The sequence below is a fragment of the Lepus europaeus genome, chromosome 12 (genome assembly GCF_033115175.1).
Source record: "Lepus europaeus isolate LE1 chromosome 12, mLepTim1.pri, whole genome shotgun sequence".
NCBI lineage: Eukaryota > Metazoa > Chordata > Mammalia > Lagomorpha > Leporidae > Lepus > Lepus europaeus.
In genome coordinates, this window is record NC_084838.1 from 9,568,165 (window position 1) to 9,584,139 (window position 15,975).

Below are 15,975 nucleotides of genomic sequence, written 5' to 3' on the forward strand. Positions count from 1 at the left end.
CCAAAAGTAGAGTATTCTGAAATATTACCAGAGCCCGGTAAAGACAAGATGATGATTTTGTAAACATTCTCCGGTTTCCGAACAAAGCAAGTTCAGATTTTCAAATAGTGCTGAGCTGCCTCCAGCCTGCATTCAAAAGGAGCCCATACTTATTTGTAATGCCTTTGTAATCCTACTTTTGTAGGGATAAATTTGCTGTCTGTTAATATCTATGCACCATAACCTCTCAGCCATTTGCTATTGTGATAATAAATTTTTGTTTCTTTGTCTGTCATTTTGTCTACTCAGCTGTTACTCTTCAAAGTACAAACTAAAAATAATAGCTCCAAATAAATGCCACATAATAAAGTGGTTTACAGTTGTAGCTGGAACAACCTGGTGGCTGCGGTTTGCAGTCCTATTACCATTGCTGGTGCGGTAGTTTCTTCCCTGTCAAGGTGACTCTAGCAGGGCCAGCTCATTAAAACAATGTATTCTTTCTAACTGGCTTGGTATTTAGCACTATCCCCAGCAGCCCGCCAAGGCACAGTGTAGATAGAGCATGGGGCTCACAGCACAGGATATAGGAAATTATGTGGCCTTCACTTTTTGAAAAAACATTAGTTCTCCACAATCTCATTTTCATGCTTCAGCATTTTACTGTGAATAATTTACAGTTACTCTAGTCAGTAGCAGACATAAGGCCAGTGGCAGTCTTACCCGAGGTAGTGGTAAGTGTGACTTCAGGCTTTTGAAGTTTTTTTTTTTTAAACCTGGTTTGTGTGGCCCTTTAGGGCCAAAACTTATACTTGAATGTGACATTGGGCATGTCTTTTCAGTTTTTGGTACCCCAAGGTAAACTTGAGATGGAGAAGCTTGGAGTTGGTAAAATACACTGAGTGTTCCTTTTCTTACAGGTTCTGGCTCCTTGGCAGCTATGGCTGTGTTTGAAGATAAGTTTAGGCCAGACATGGAGGTACGTAAAATCCCTGTAGTTTGTCTCTTTCAGCTGTTTTTCCAGTTGTGCGTCCAACATTGACAAATTGATTGTTGATTGCTCTGAAGCTGGTGCAGCCTCGTTGGGTGCCGGAATGTTCTTTGGCAGACAGTGTGTTTGCTGAGGAGACTGCTCCCTGCGATAGCTCCCTTTTCAGTGGGCGTACGGTGCCCTCCCTAGGGCTTGGGCAGCCAGCTGCTGTTCAGCTTCTTGCTCTGGGCTCTGCACTGTTTAGGAGCCTGCCAGCTGTCAGTGCTGCTGCAGTGTGGAATGTTTTCTTGGGCACTCTGCTTTCTGTGTCACCGCACCTCCCAGTGACGGGTTTTTCTGTTCTCTAAGAATAGAGAAACTGTGTATGTCTTTGCTATGTCATACAGACCTGACCTGGAAATAAGGGCAGTTTTTTAAATCCCCATAGATGATTCTGCATCTGGTGGAAGGTAGGGACAAGAGCGTGTGTGTGGTAAAATCCTCTCTCTGTAATGGATTCTGGTGTCTCCTATATGTCTGTGAGAAAGCTTGTCCTGATAGGTGGTGGAAGAGATGGTGTCTTCTGGGTAGCTGGGCCCACATTAAGCAGCCCCCCATCCCTGCCAACACTTCCAGGAATGAATCCACAGATGTCCTTTTGCCACTTCCAAAGGTGTGTTCAAAATGCCGGGATACTCCTGGCACCATGTAATTCCTCACTGTGCTTCCTCCACACTGCTGGCCTGTAGGTAGACAGCTGAGGCTGAGTAGCCTTCATCATTTGCTGTTGTATTTTTTTACGGAGTATGTTAGTTTCTTTTCAACAGTTAGTAGGCAGTTGATGATGAGAGGGTTACCCTATTCCTTAGTATATGGGTTTCTGCCATTTCTCACTTTGCAGTATTCTTTTACTGAGGTACCACCATAGGACATCTTTGGGATTACTTTTTGACAATGCTTTATATATAATCATCTTTGAAGAAGATGGTATATGAAAAATATTTTGTTCTTCCCCCTTTTCATTGTTCTTGGAGCACCAGGTGTTACTGGAATTCCGAACTCTCTTTATCCCTTAGATTTGGGCCAAGGGCATGAAAGCCACAGAACTCGGGGTATGGATACTGATCTATTAGTACTGACTTTTCTGCCAGAAGCTGCTGTACCTTTTGAAAGTGAGGAGGAAACTACTAAATAATTTGACTGGGCCATATTTCTCCCTTTCTTGGACATCTTCATGAATTAAAACTGTAGGATTTAGGTAACTGATTTATACTAAAAGTGATAGTGTTGGGAATGGATGTATAGCCTGCCAGCTAAGACGCCACTGTCCCACATTGGAGTGCCTGGGTTTGATCCTCAGCTCCACTTCACTTCTGACCTCGGCTTCCTAGCACTGCAGATCCTAGGAAGCAATGGTAATGGCTCAAATGATTGAGTTCCTGTCTCCACATAGGAGACATGGATTATAGTCTCATTTATTTGCATCCCTGTCTCTGGCCTTGGCCCAGCCCTAGCCATTGTGGACATTTGGGGAGTGAACCAGGAGATGCAAGATTTCTCTCTCCAGTAAATAAAAATTTAAAGAACAAAAATAGGATAGTCTCTTATTCCAATGAAGAATAGTAAACAGGTCCAAGTATAAAACTGTAAATGAGGTTAAAATTCTGTTCTCATTTCTCAGTGTGGCAATTTATTCCCATATCAGCATTATTTTCTGTTTGGGATTCTTACATGCATAGAGAAAAAATAAGATACAGTAAGTTACTTAAAATGAAAAAGGGAAAGAAAGTTCCCTGGGCTTCTGACTAAAGGAGGGGAGCTCCTCGGGGTCTGCAGACCAAGGGAACTGAAGAGGCGCGGGGAGAAGGAGCCACCTGAGCCCTGCTGAGACCCTCGCCTCAGAAGTGTCAAGCCCACCCTAAACCACATTCATCTTCTCAAGTGTTCTTGAAAGCTTTGTTTCCAGGGGATTGGGACCTCCATATGTTAAAGAAAAATGAGAATTGAAGAAAAAGTTGAAAGTCTGAGGTGTATTAATAGTGCCTTCACACTCTGCTAAAAGTAATTTTATGTAAACAAGAGTTTGGGTTTGAGATGATTCAAAGGCCATGGATTTTGTGTTGAAGTGATTTTTTTTTTTTTTTTTTGGACAGGCAGAGTTAGACAATGAGAGAGAGAGAGAGAAAGGTTTTCCTTCTGTTGTTTCACCCCCTAAATGGCCACTATGGCCAGCGCATCTCGCTGATCCGAAGCCAGGAGCCAGGTGCTTCTCCTGGTCTCCCATGCGGGTGCAGGGCCCAAGCACTTGGGCCATCCTCCACTGCCTTCCCGGGCCACAGTAGAGAGCTGGACTGGAAGAGGAGCAACCGGGACAGTACTGGTGCCCCGACTGGGACTAGAACCCGGGGTGCCGGCGCTGCAGGCGGAGGATTAGCCTAGTGAGCCGTGGCGCCGACCTTCAAGTGATTTTTGAGAAGTAAAGGCAATTGTCAGCATTCCTTCAATAAAACTTCTGATATTATCACTCTGAAGAATGTTTCTTAGATTAATCATGTCTATACCTCAGAGCACGTAGTGTTCTGCATTAGCTGTGAAACAGGTACAATAGAATTCCTATTTCTGATTGGTTATTCAAGGTGAAAGTTCCAGGCAACTGGTGAAAACCGGTAAACATTGACTTTCTGAAACTGGATGCACATTGACAATGAAAATCAATATTAAGGTGAAGGTAGTACTTGCTTCTGTAAGTACTGAGTTTTAAAGTAAATAGACGGGCTGGCGCTGTGGCACAGTAGGTTAATCCTCTGCCTGTGGCGCTGGCATCCCACATGGGCTCCAGTTCTAGTCCTGGCTGCTCCATTTCCAATCCAGCTCTCTGCTGTGGCCTGAGAGAGCAGTAGAAGATGGCCCAAGTCCTTGGGCCCCTGCACCCGCATGGTAGACCGGGAAGAAGCTCCTGGCTCCTGGCTTCGGATTGGCGCAGCTCCAGCCATTGCAGCCATCTGGGGAGTGAACCAACAGAAGGAAGACCTTTCTCTGTCTCTCCCTCTCACTGTCTGTAGCTCTACCTCTCAAATAAATAAAATAAAAATCTAAAAAAAAACCAGTATGACAGCTGCCAGTAGAGAATACTTTAAAAATGTTACTGGATCCCCAAAAAATGCCTGCGAAGACTACACAGGTGACTGTACTGACTACACTACTTTGGTTGAACATAAATGAAGTCGAGTTGGTGGAAGGCTGAAGCTGCCTTGCAGAGTTGAGTGGAAACTGTGTCTTGTGGGGGAGAATTTGCCCAAGGTGTCATTTCTGGCTCTGCATTTGCACAGGACTCATGGAAACAAAGACATTTGGGTTCACGTTTCTAGACTTAATTTTCCTTCTTTCTGTTTTTCTGTGGCAAGAAGTCCTCTGTTACTTTCCTTTCTTGGCCTAATTAGAGATTGCAGGGTGGGGCGAGTGAGTGCTTGTTTGCTTTGAGTACAGGAAAGGCTTCTGTCCCAGCCAGAGGCCGGGAGAGCAGTTCTGCGAGCACAGAAACTGTGCGCCCACAGAGAGTGGCATTGCCACGGGCACGGAGATTACTGTGACTAGATTGATTGCCAGACAGTAATTGTTAGGCCCAACTCGTGAAACAAACACTTGGTTTTATTGTTAAAGTAGAGATCTACAGGGGCCAGTATTGTGGTGCAGTCAGTTAAGTCCCTGCTTGAGATGGCAATTCAATTCCCGGCTGCTCCCTCTGCTATCCAGCTCCCTGCTATTGCACCTCAGAAGGCAGCAGAGTATGGACGAGTGCTTGGGGCCTGCCACCCATGTGGGAGACCCAGATGGCATTTCAGGTTCCTGGCTTTGGCCTGGCCCAGCTCTGGCCATTGCAGTCATTTGGGAAGTGAACCAGCAGATGGAAGATGTATGTTTATCTTTCTCTTCCCTCTCTGTGTAGCTCTCTCTGTCACACTTCCAAGTAAGTAATCTTAAAAAAGACACAAAGATCTATAAACCTGTGCTTTGTATAGTGTAGAGCTACGCTATAGTATTATGAAATGAAAGTCCTTTCCTGCTTAGAAATCTTTAATACTCTCTCATTTCTCATTGTCTCATTGCCCTGTGCAGTGGAGTAGCCACCAGCTGTGTATGGCTGTCAAGTGCTTGAGTGTGGCCAGTCAGCTGAGAGGAGCTGTGAGTAGAAAACATGTGTCAGATTTCAGTCTTATTACAGAATTTTAAAAGAATATTTCATTAGTAATCTTCATATAGATTACCTGTTAAAATGGTACTGGTTTTAGTATTGGTTAAGTATTAATAAAATTTACTCATTTGGACTTTAAAATGTAGCTACTAGAAAACTTACTGGACAGGGCTAATCTAACATTTTGTCTTGAGCATGTCTTTGCACACCATTATCATATTTTAGGTTTCTGCCATATCCAGATTTCACCACTATTATTTTTCCTGAAAGCTTTCCTTGACTCTTGTGTGTGTGTGTGTGTGTGAGGTGTCACGTGCACATAATAAAATAATACACAGATCTTAAACATAAAATTCCATGGGTTTTGGCATTTGTAATTACCCAGGTAACTCATGTAGAGCATTTCCTTCGCTTCCAAGTGCCCCCTTGCAGTCAGTTCCTTACCCCTCTTTTCCACAGCTGCTTCATTTCATCATCTTAATTTAGGTTTTAAAATACAGCTTGTTGAGGTAGGTGTTTGATCTAGTGATTAAGACCCATGCCCCGTGGCCGGCGCCGTGGCTCAATAGGCTAATCCTCCGCCTTGTGGCACCGGCACACCGGGTTTCTTTCACTGGCTAACTCTGTCAAATAAAAGAAATTTTAAAAAATTTTTAAAAAGGGGGGGCTGGCGCCGTGGCTCACTTGGTTAAAACTCAGCCTGCAGCGCCGGCATCCCATATGGGTGCCGGGTTCCAGTCCCAGCTGCTCCTCTTTCATTCCAGCTCTCTGCTATGGCCCGGGAAGGCAGTGGAGGATGGCCCAAGTCCTTTGGCCCTGCACCCGCATGGGAGACCAGGATAAACACCTGGCTCCTGCCTTCGGATCAGCGTGCTGGCTGCGGCAGCCATTGGAGGGTGAACCAACGGCAAAAGGAAGACCTTTGTCTCTTTGTCTCTCTCTCTTTCTCTCTGTCTCTCTCTCTCTCTCACTGTCCACTCTGCCTGTCAGAAAAAAAAAAAAAAAAAGACCCATGCCCCATATTGGAGTGCCAGGGCTCCTCTGGCTCCAGCTTTCTGCTAGTTAATACAGAACCTAGGAAGCAAAGGTGATGGCTCAAAGAACTGGGTTCCTGCCACCCATGTAGGAGACCTGGATTGAGTTCTGTCTGCTAGCTTTGGCCTCTGTCCATTCTTGGCCACTGCGGGCATTCAGGAAATGAACTGGTCTCTGGGGGCTTTCTCTTGTCTCTCTGTCTCCTGCAAAAAAAAAAAAAATTACTTTGTATCTGTGAAATCCTGAATGTGGTATGCTGTTTATATTTTTCTCCAAGACACATAAAATTGGGTACCTCCTATTAAGACAAATAAAAACGTGTTCATGTATGCACCCAGGGATGAATATGGAACTTGTGGGAACCGAGGTCAGCTGCAGCTTTTTGTGTGTTTGTTGTTTTATGAGCATAGTGAGTGCTTCATTGCTGCTTTCTCCTCCCACCGCTGGTTTCTGCCACTGGTGTTCTCAGTGACTTCCACTTCTGTTTATTGTCTGTGCCCCATTGTACATAGCTGCCCTGTTGTTTGATAGTTGTTTTTAGGGGGACATCTCCCCCACTTTGCCACTGAGAGTGGGAGCTCCCTGAAGGCAGAGGCCATGAAATCATCTCTGGAGGCCAGTGATGGCACACCGGGTTAAAGCCTTGGCCTGCGGCAGCGGCATTTCATATGGATGCAGGTTCAAGTCCTGGCTGCTCTACTTCCAACCCAGCTCCCTGCTAATGGGCCTGGGAAAGCAGTGGAGGGGGGCCCAAGTCCTTGGACCCTTGCATCCACATGGGAAGCACGGAAGAAGTTCCTGGCTTCAGATTGGCTCAGCTCCTGCTGTTTTGGCCATTTGAGGAGTGAACCAACGGATAGAAGACAATCGCTCGGTCTCTCTCTCTCTCTCTCTCTCTCTGTAACTCTTTCAAATAAAATAAAAATAAATCTTAAAAAAAACCCCACCAAATTGGTAGGTGAAAAAGAAACTCTCTAAAAATAAAAAAAATCACCTCTATTCTTCAGTGCCTGATGTTTAGGATGTGTTTGTTGAGTTGAGATGGGATAACCCTGAGCTGAAGCAAAATCTGTCATCACTTGCTTCCTGGGGAACCGAGGGGGTCCTTCCTCTTTCTCCCTTTTGGAGAGAGCTAGATTTTGTTCTGAGATAAGAGAGGAAGATAACTAACTAGTACACTTCTCAAACAATGTGCAGTATTGAACAGAGTCAAGCCAAACACCCTGTTAAGTACACAAGCAAGAGGAAGATGGGCAAAGGGCAAATACTTTAAAAAAAAAAAAAAAAGAGAGATTTATTTATTTATTTATTTAATTGAAAGAGTTGCACACAGAGAGGAGGAGAGCAGAGAGAGAGAGAGAGGTCTTCCACCTGCTGGTTCATTCCCCATTTGGCTGCAACGGCCAGAGCAGCACCGATCCGAAGCCAGGAGCTTCTTCTGGGTCTCCCATGTGGGTGCAGGCGTCCAGGGACTTGGGCCATCTTCCACTGCTTTCCCAGGCCAGAGCAGAGAGCCGGATCTGAAGTGGAGCAGCCTGGACTCAAGCTGCACCCATATGGGATGCCGGCATTACATGCGGCAGTTTTATCCACTACACCACAGCGCCGGCCTCAGGGCAAATGCTTGTTGGGAGATTATAGGTCCAAAAAGCAGACCAGTCAAAGCTAGCCGGGATTCTGCCGTTTCAAGTTATCTGAGCCAGTGATTGCCTAACGTATAACGGTTGGTTCAAGTCTCAGAGAAACTGCCAACTCTGCTTGTGAGTTTAAGGCACATAAAAAGGCACCCAGTTGTAGCCTAAACACTGGCTTGAGTGGTCTTGTAATTCTCACTTTCTGTTTTTTCCCCTTGGGCTCAGCCTGGGAGTTATCCTAGGCAGGGACTGTGGCTTACTCATTTCTCTTTCCATTACCTAGCTTGGTAATGGTGCATAGTAGGACCTGCTGAGTGGGTGCATTAAAAAGGAGTTAGAAGCAACTTTACTTAGTAGCTCTCAGGCTAATCTATCTTTGAAACAATTTGACTGCTTCACCTTTAGTTTATAGTATTAAACTGTGATAGAAGTGAAGGCATAGAAATTTGTATTATTTATGGGTAATAAATCTCAAGTTTTATTTATTTTTCCTCTCTTTTAAATATTTATTTATAATTATTTATTTATTTGAAAGGCAGAGTTAGCGAGAGAGAGAGAGGTCTTCCATCTGCTTGTTCAGTCTCCCAAATGGCTGCAGTGGCCAGAGCTGAGCCACTCGGAAACTGGGAGCCAGGAGCTTCTTTCAGGTTTCCCAAGTTCGTGCAGGGGCCCAAAGACTTGGGCCATCCTCTGCTGCTTTCCCAGCGCATTGGATTGTGGATTGGAATGTGGAGCAGCTGGGACTCGAACTAGCCCCCATATGGGATGCCATTGCCGCAGGCGGTAGCTTCACCCGCTGTGCCATAGCGCCAGCCCAGGTTTTACTTTCTTAGCAGAGGTTTTTATTGAGACAGTGTGCCAATGTATTAACAAAACAGTAGATTTTGAAATTTGTGAGTTGACCTCATGACAAGGGGTCAGTTACGATTTTTTGGTGTGATGATGGGGTTCACGGGGCCATTTCCCCTGAATTTGAATTTGCTCCTCTGTTGTAGAGTTTATTTCCCATAGGCTCACTGTATGGGGAAAGTAGTGATAACCATGCTGAGGCCTTTTCAATTCATTCTCCAGTTAAGCATAAAGGGTTTGACTGTAGAATCTAGAAACAGGGTGTTACTTTGGTGGGGGCTTGTATTTTGAAAATTGCCAAAAGAAAGTACAGATTTTATTTTAGGGTAGAGAGGACATTAAGAAAATTAATCAGGTAACTTAGTTTAGTTTTTCCATTCTGTTTCTTTGTAAGAAAGGAAGTGCATGTTTGGCTCAGTGAGAAATTTAAACTCTTGAAGATTACAATTCATTAAAATGGGTAGAAGATTAATATTTAGTCTGTCAAGATCAATACTGTCCCCTCTTTGCACTAATTGTCAGAATACCGCGCGAGGGCCGCTGAAGGGTAGTGGTGTGCGGCAGGACCCTCACATCACAGAGAGATGATTCAAAGGCAAACTGTCCTGCACCCTCTGGTATCGACTTGCAAATTAGCATCTGGAATCTAATTAAACAAGCTTAATGAAAGTAGCAGCTGAATGCTGCTGGAAAAGACAATCAGCTTTTTTCCCCTTCTCTGATAGATACTCTGTACCATTGAAGTTGGTCACCAAACACATCGTGTGAGCACAGTTAAAAAAATTAGCATTTATTTGAAGAATAGAAACTGTTTTTCATTCTGTTATGCATTTGGCATGCTCTGGTGTCCCATGAGAGCCATGCCACAGCAGATAGTGCACAATATTTATAAATCCATGACAGGCAATAATAGCAACTTGAAAAATTCTTTTGCTAGAATCTCAAGTTGAGAGCTGCCAAAAGCTGAGAGGATCAGATCTGCAGTGGCAGCTGCTGTGCCCTACAGTTAGAATTCTAGACTTTGAAGATGCTCAGCTTAAAGAAATGAAGACTGCAGGCTTAGCCAGTTTTTGCAGGTTTCTAGAGCTCTGGCTCTCTGCCTTTTGAAGATGAGTTGCTGAAGCTCCTGCCACTGCCTGAGGCATGCTGACACCGGCAGGATCTTTTTTTCCCCTAGCCTTAGTGTGTCTTCAGTTTTAAGTAGCACATGCTTACTCAGTGCCAACCGTGATGGTCCTTTCTCTGGTTGCAATACCGAGGGGTGAGCTCTTACCCTACACCCTTCAGAGAGAAGCCTCGAAGATAGATGGTGACGTATACAAGTGCCACTTCAGCCATCTGATTTATGGAGTCATATTTCATCACCCGGCAAGTGCTAGCCTCTAGAGAAGCCCTTATGGATTGCTAAAGATGTGAGCAGCTATCGCCCTAAAGGCTTGTGGTTACCTCATAGACCTGATGCCAAACACCTAGCTGCTGAGGAAACAGAATTAATCTGTCATTGCAGGCAGCTATAGATCCACTTTAAATAATGAAAGAGTTGAAGCCAATATGGTGTTCTGACAGCAAAGCTTGGAAGGAACTGTGTATTTTTAAGTTCAGTAATGGAAAGAGACTGGAGTTGCAGATTCATTTGTGCTTTGCAGATGGACAGTAGTGTGGGAGAGCTGCATTATTTTGATTAAAAAAAAAATCTGTTCGGTTTGCACATAGCATAGTGCCGAAGGAAAGCACATCGCCTGAGTTCAGCATGGTCAGATGGAAGGGGCGCAGGGTCAGGAGCTAGGGGGTTGCACTGCGAGTCTGTCTCCGCACTCTGGACACCTGGGGGTCCTCCTCTGAGATGGGGACCCACTGAGTGCTGTGAAGGTTAGAGGTGAGCTGGGGGCACCTATGGTGGTTCAGACAGAATCGACTAAAATAGGGCAGCTGCTTGTATTTTTTCAGTTATTCAATAGCAGCATCACATAGCAACGACTAATGTGATTATTTGTGCTGCCATCCAGCCTGGCGACCCGTAGCATAGGATAGACAGACAGGATCCTTCTTTCCCCTCTCAGAGCTCACTGTCAGTCAGAGTTGGGCCTCTCTCATGGTCATGAAGACAGATGATGAAGCCTGCTTCACACCTAACACAAGCAGTGAAAGTGTTTGCATTTTTACGATGGGGGAGGTGTGGAAATACAGTAGTCACAATAGTTGAGCCTTAGGTTATACCATCTCTGTTCTTACAGCTTTTTCTGCTGTATCTCATTCACTTTTCAACGTTCCTGTGAGTTCAGCCATTTGTGTTATCCATGTTTTATAGAGAAGAAAATTGGAAGTATCAGGAGGTCAGTTACTTTGAGGTCACACAGCTGGTCAGTGAAGGATTCAGGATTTGAACCCTGATCAGTCTGACTTCAGACCCAGCACTGTGCTATTCTGCCTCTTTGCTGGGCCTGGAATTCTCTGCCAGCAGAGAGGCGAGGACATCTTAATCCAGGTGAGCAGAGGTGTGGGTTGCTCCGGCTGTTCCTTTTCCCTGATGAGGGCATGTGACAATGTGGAAAGCCGAATGCAAGTGCCAGAGGAGGTGGGTAAAACTCTGTGGTGAGCTCTGTGATTGGAAGGAACCCATGAACACAAAGGTGTGAGCAAGTCAGACGTAGACACTGCTAAGTCGAAATGAGTCATTGAGCTGTGGAAGATCCTTATTTCTTCTCTCTGAATTCTAAGGTGTTTTTTTGTTTTGTTTTGTTTTATCTTTTAAATAACCTCCACCTAAATATCTTTGATTGTTGTTTTTTTCTCTAGAATTTTCAAATATTCTTATAAGAGAGCTGTTTTTCTGTAGCTTGCTGAGGTACAGAGAGCATAGCTTTCTTCAGATTTAGTAATGAGACCAAGAAATCTTTAAATATTGGTGAATAGCATTTGTCCATTTGATGCAAATCATGAATAACTTGAACAAAAATAAAAAAAAAATCAGCAAGACTATCGTATTTGAATAATGAGGTGCTCTTTTTTTCCCCCAACTGCCAAAACTTTTTAATCTTCGTCAACAATTGTTCTGTCCTCCGTCTTATTTAGGTTGCATCTGTGGACTCTGAGCTCAGGAGCCCTGACAAGCGGCATATGAATTCTGTATTCATTAGTGATCTTGATCCAAATGCCTCTGTCCCTGCCACGGGGGCTCAGGTGTGGAAGCTGCTGGCTAATCCCACCAGCTGACATTCAGAGGTTTAATGACTCCATAGGAAGGTGACCACTCGCTGGGAGGTTTGCTGGCGGAACCCACGCAGCAGACAATGGAGATCAAGGAAGACTATCAGTGTTTAGCCCAAGCACCTTCCTGTGCAACTTGAACCCTGTTGGCATCAAACACAGAATTTTAAGTAAATGCAAAATTAAAAAAAAAAAAATCTGGCCTTGGATAACTATTACAAACAGTGATTTTCCTGTCTGCATCGGTGGTGTTTAAGACTTTTTCTTGTGGTACTTTAATGATGTCAGCTTAATGAGCTGAACTCGACTATCTTTTGCAGATCCTCGATTTTAAGGTTATGTTTGTCTGGTGGTTGCATCTGTTTAGGTATTGTGTAGATATGGGAGAAAATGTGTGATGAGAAACCAAATTCTCTCTTACTAAGTGCTTTTAAGGATTTATGCTAGTATTTTTGTTTATTGTGATCTCTGGGTTCTAAACATTTACTGTTAGAATATGAGTTTATTGATTGTGACATTTTACTAGATGTTTTGACTTTTTTTAGCTCCTCCATTCTAAAACTGTTGGATGCCTTATTACTATTATTTAATAACTGCTTCACTGATTCATTTATAATTTTATAATTCATTTAAGTGTACAATTCTGTGGATTTAGTGTATTCACAGGGTTGTACAGCTGTCAACGTGATTCTAGGATATTTTCATCACCTTCCAAAGAAATCCCCCATACCTGTTAGCAGTTACTCCCTATCTCCCCTAGCTACAACAACTCATTTCTGTCTAAACTTAACTATTCTGTATTCTGGGCATTTCATGTGAATGTAATCATACAATTTGTAGTCTGGTGACTGGCTTTTTTTCCTTATTGGTCTGTTTTCGTAGTATTTTATCCAGATCATAGCAAATGTCAGTACTTCATTCCCTTTGTGTGGCTGAATAATATTCCATTCTAAGGACATACCACATTTTCTTCATCATTACTGATGAACATTTGGCCTGTATTCATGTTGGGGCTGTATTCATAACATTGACAGGAACATCATAGACATGTTTTTGTGTGGACACATGCTGTGATTTCTCTTGGACCTGTACCAAGGAGCAGGACTGCTGGGTTGTTTGGTAGCTTTTGCAACTAAGTGTTTGAAGGTTCCAGTTTCTGCACATCGTCACCAACACTTACCATCCATCTTTTTTTTAAAATTTTTTATTTGATATTGCATTGTGGTTTGGGTGGATTCTATTGGTTAAGTACTTGTACTACTATGGACATGTTTAACTGGAACAGTTTTAATGTTTAACACACCTCTGTCCTGGATTTGGGATGTAATTGGGTTGATTGCACATTTCTTTTTACATATCGAAAAGTCCCAATTTTAGAGGCTGTCCCTGAGCCTGTTTCTGTCTTTGTTTTTGGTGGTAATTTCTGTTGATTGGCTTTCTTTAAGACATAAAATGTTAGATATAGTAAGTTGGCTCTATTGTTGGATCAAAATATGTATTAATTTTCCTCATTAATTTTCTCTGGGGTTTTATTTATTGTAAAACAATTGTTTTTTTTATTAATTTATCTTGATTGACTTTTTTTTTTTAAAGATCTATTTATTTACTTGAAAGTCAGTGTTACACAGAGAGAGAAGGAGAAGCAGAGAGAGAGAGAGAGGGCTTCCTTTTGCTGGTTCACTCCCCAGTTGGCTGCAATGACCAGACCTGCACCAATCCAAAGCCAGGAGCCAGGAGCTTCTTCCAGGTCCCCTATGCGGGTGCAGGAGCCCAAGGACTTGGGCCATCTGCCACTGCTTTCCCAGGCCATAGCAGAGAGCTGGATCGGAAGTGCAACAGCCTGGACTCGAACCGGCGCCCATTTGGGGTGTGGGCACTGCAGGCGGCTGCTTTACCCACTACTCCACATTGTCGGCCCCAACAATAGGTTTTAAAGATGTCAGGCCCCTCATCCCTGGGAACCTGTATAGAGTTATTCCAGTAGTGGTAACCAGTCAGTTTTAGAGATGAGCAGATATTGAAGTTGGCGTTTATGGTTTAGTGGGTGATTTGGAGAATTACCCATTAAACCTGTAGAATAGACAATAATCAGAAATACTGTTGATGGTTAAAGCATCACACCAGCATCATTTTGAACTGCCCCTCTCCCCCTTTTAAAATGTGAGTTTGTTCTTTGGAATTGGAGCCCACTGGTGGCCTTGTTGGAAAAACAAAGGGGCGCCTTGAATTAGGGTTGCTCCTGTAGGTTTTCTTGCTCACCTTTTGCATTTTGTGAAATCTTATAGAGCATGGTTTTCTTTGGTCTTACACCTGATGATTCAAGAGCAGTAGTTTCAGAGTAAGAACAGCTTAGTCTTTCTTGACTTGGAAACAGTCACTCAGATGTCCCTCTGGCCATGTCCGTTCATTCCTGAATCCCTAGAGCCCGTGGCAGTGACTGGTTATCATTTTCACCCTTGCCACTGGTGAAGTTAAACGTGGAGTATTTCAGGGAAGGGGTGAAGTCAGGAAATAAAAAGGGATTTGATGGAAGGAGCTGGAGAAGGAAAAGTATAGTTTTCCAAAATCCCCACAAGCAGGAGATGGCTTCCTCTTGGGCATGACCTCTGGAATTCAAGAATCACTGACCCACTGTCAATTTTGAAGGTCTCTATTTCCAATTCTTTGACAAATAATGAAAAGACAGCTGCCAATGGTGTACTAGCATACTTAATAACTTTGTTCATTTTTCTACCAAAAATGTTTCTGTGCTGAATTTTTTTCCTGTATTCCACACTGCTACCTGCACACTTAATTTCATGTTCTTACCAGTATGTAATCGGTCATTGTGTGTGTACTTTGTAACAACTGCCTACAAGCATCACATGTGGTGCTGTAGGGCGGTACTGAAATAAGCCATTCTGTATGGCTTATTTCATTCTATGTATTGGCAACATAGATTGAGAAGGAGGCATTATCTAACTCTGGTGGATGATGCATTTCTTTGGAGCAGCTGTTCCATTTGAACTGTTTGTGCTTTACATATTTCCTATAGCTGTGAAATGTAGGGGGAAATATACCATACAGGAGAAATATTTTATCAAGTATATTGCTTGCTGCATCTGTGGAAAAAACCCAGCAGGTGAAATGGAACTTCTCTGTGACCCCAGAGGCTGTTTAATCAGAGAATCAAGAACTAGATTCAAGGATAGTATTAAGTTAGAATAAATGTTTGGTGACGTCCAGCTGTATAGGTGAAATTAAAAGGAAGATATTATTAGTAATAAAATATTCTGCCACATGAAATCAAAGAGAAAATGGGTTTCCTTGCCCCCCCCCTTTTTTTTCTAAACTGAATTATCTTCACTAACTTGAATCTTAATTACATAATTTAAGGCACTAAAAATGCTCTGCTCATCCAGTTTGTCTTTTTCTGTTTCTGAAATCAACTCAAGATTTGGAATATCATAGCTCCTTTGGAAAAGAAATAAAAGAAGCTTTCTGATTCTATTCTGTTCTGGAAATCTATTTGCAAAAATTTTGAATCATAACCAGTTCCCATACAGTGGCTTTTTTGTGGGAAAACAAACCCCCGCGAATTTTGCTTTTGGAGGGGGGCTGTCTTACAAATCCAAGAGGTCACCGTGACTTGAGGCTTACAAGCCCTTGAACAATGGATTTGCACGTTTCTTGTGTACAGGTTTGAGAAATACAGGATGTGAAATATAGGATCGAGTGTTACTGGATGGTAGCTTAGAATCTTATAAGTTTTTCCTTGGCAGGTAATTTGGCATAAATTGTTAATGTAAATCTGGGTTAGTGGTGAAGACGTTATTTTAGTAAAAAAGATAAACTGCTGATTAATTCAGCATAGAACTCAATTACAAATTGAAAGTGTCTCTGCGGGACTCCTGGGCCCTAAAGACAGCAGATGTTGAATTGATACTCTAGCATATTTCACAGTGGTATGAAATATTAACATGGTTTATTATACTTGTGTGGTGTGCAGTCTCCAAAAGGGGGAGTGACGGCGTGTGGGTGTGCAAAGCCGCCCAGCATTACATGTTTTCTAATACACGCTGAAGCGTGATTAAGGATTTTAGGAAAGTTTGTTTTGTTTCTTTCTGTTTTAT

At 43.1% G+C, this 15,975-nt stretch overlaps 1 protein-coding gene across 1 annotated transcript in view; it reads left to right on the forward strand.

Annotated features, from left to right (window-relative positions):
- Window positions 1–15,975, forward strand: part of PSMB7 (proteasome 20S subunit beta 7) — a 67,023-nt gene that overhangs the window by 34,697 nt on the left and 16,351 nt on the right. Inside the window, exon 6 of the mRNA XM_062207583.1 lies at window positions 897–955. Within this exon, the coding sequence (XP_062063567.1) occupies window positions 897–955 (59 nt within the window). The remainder of the gene's footprint in view (window positions 1–896; window positions 956–15,975) is intronic.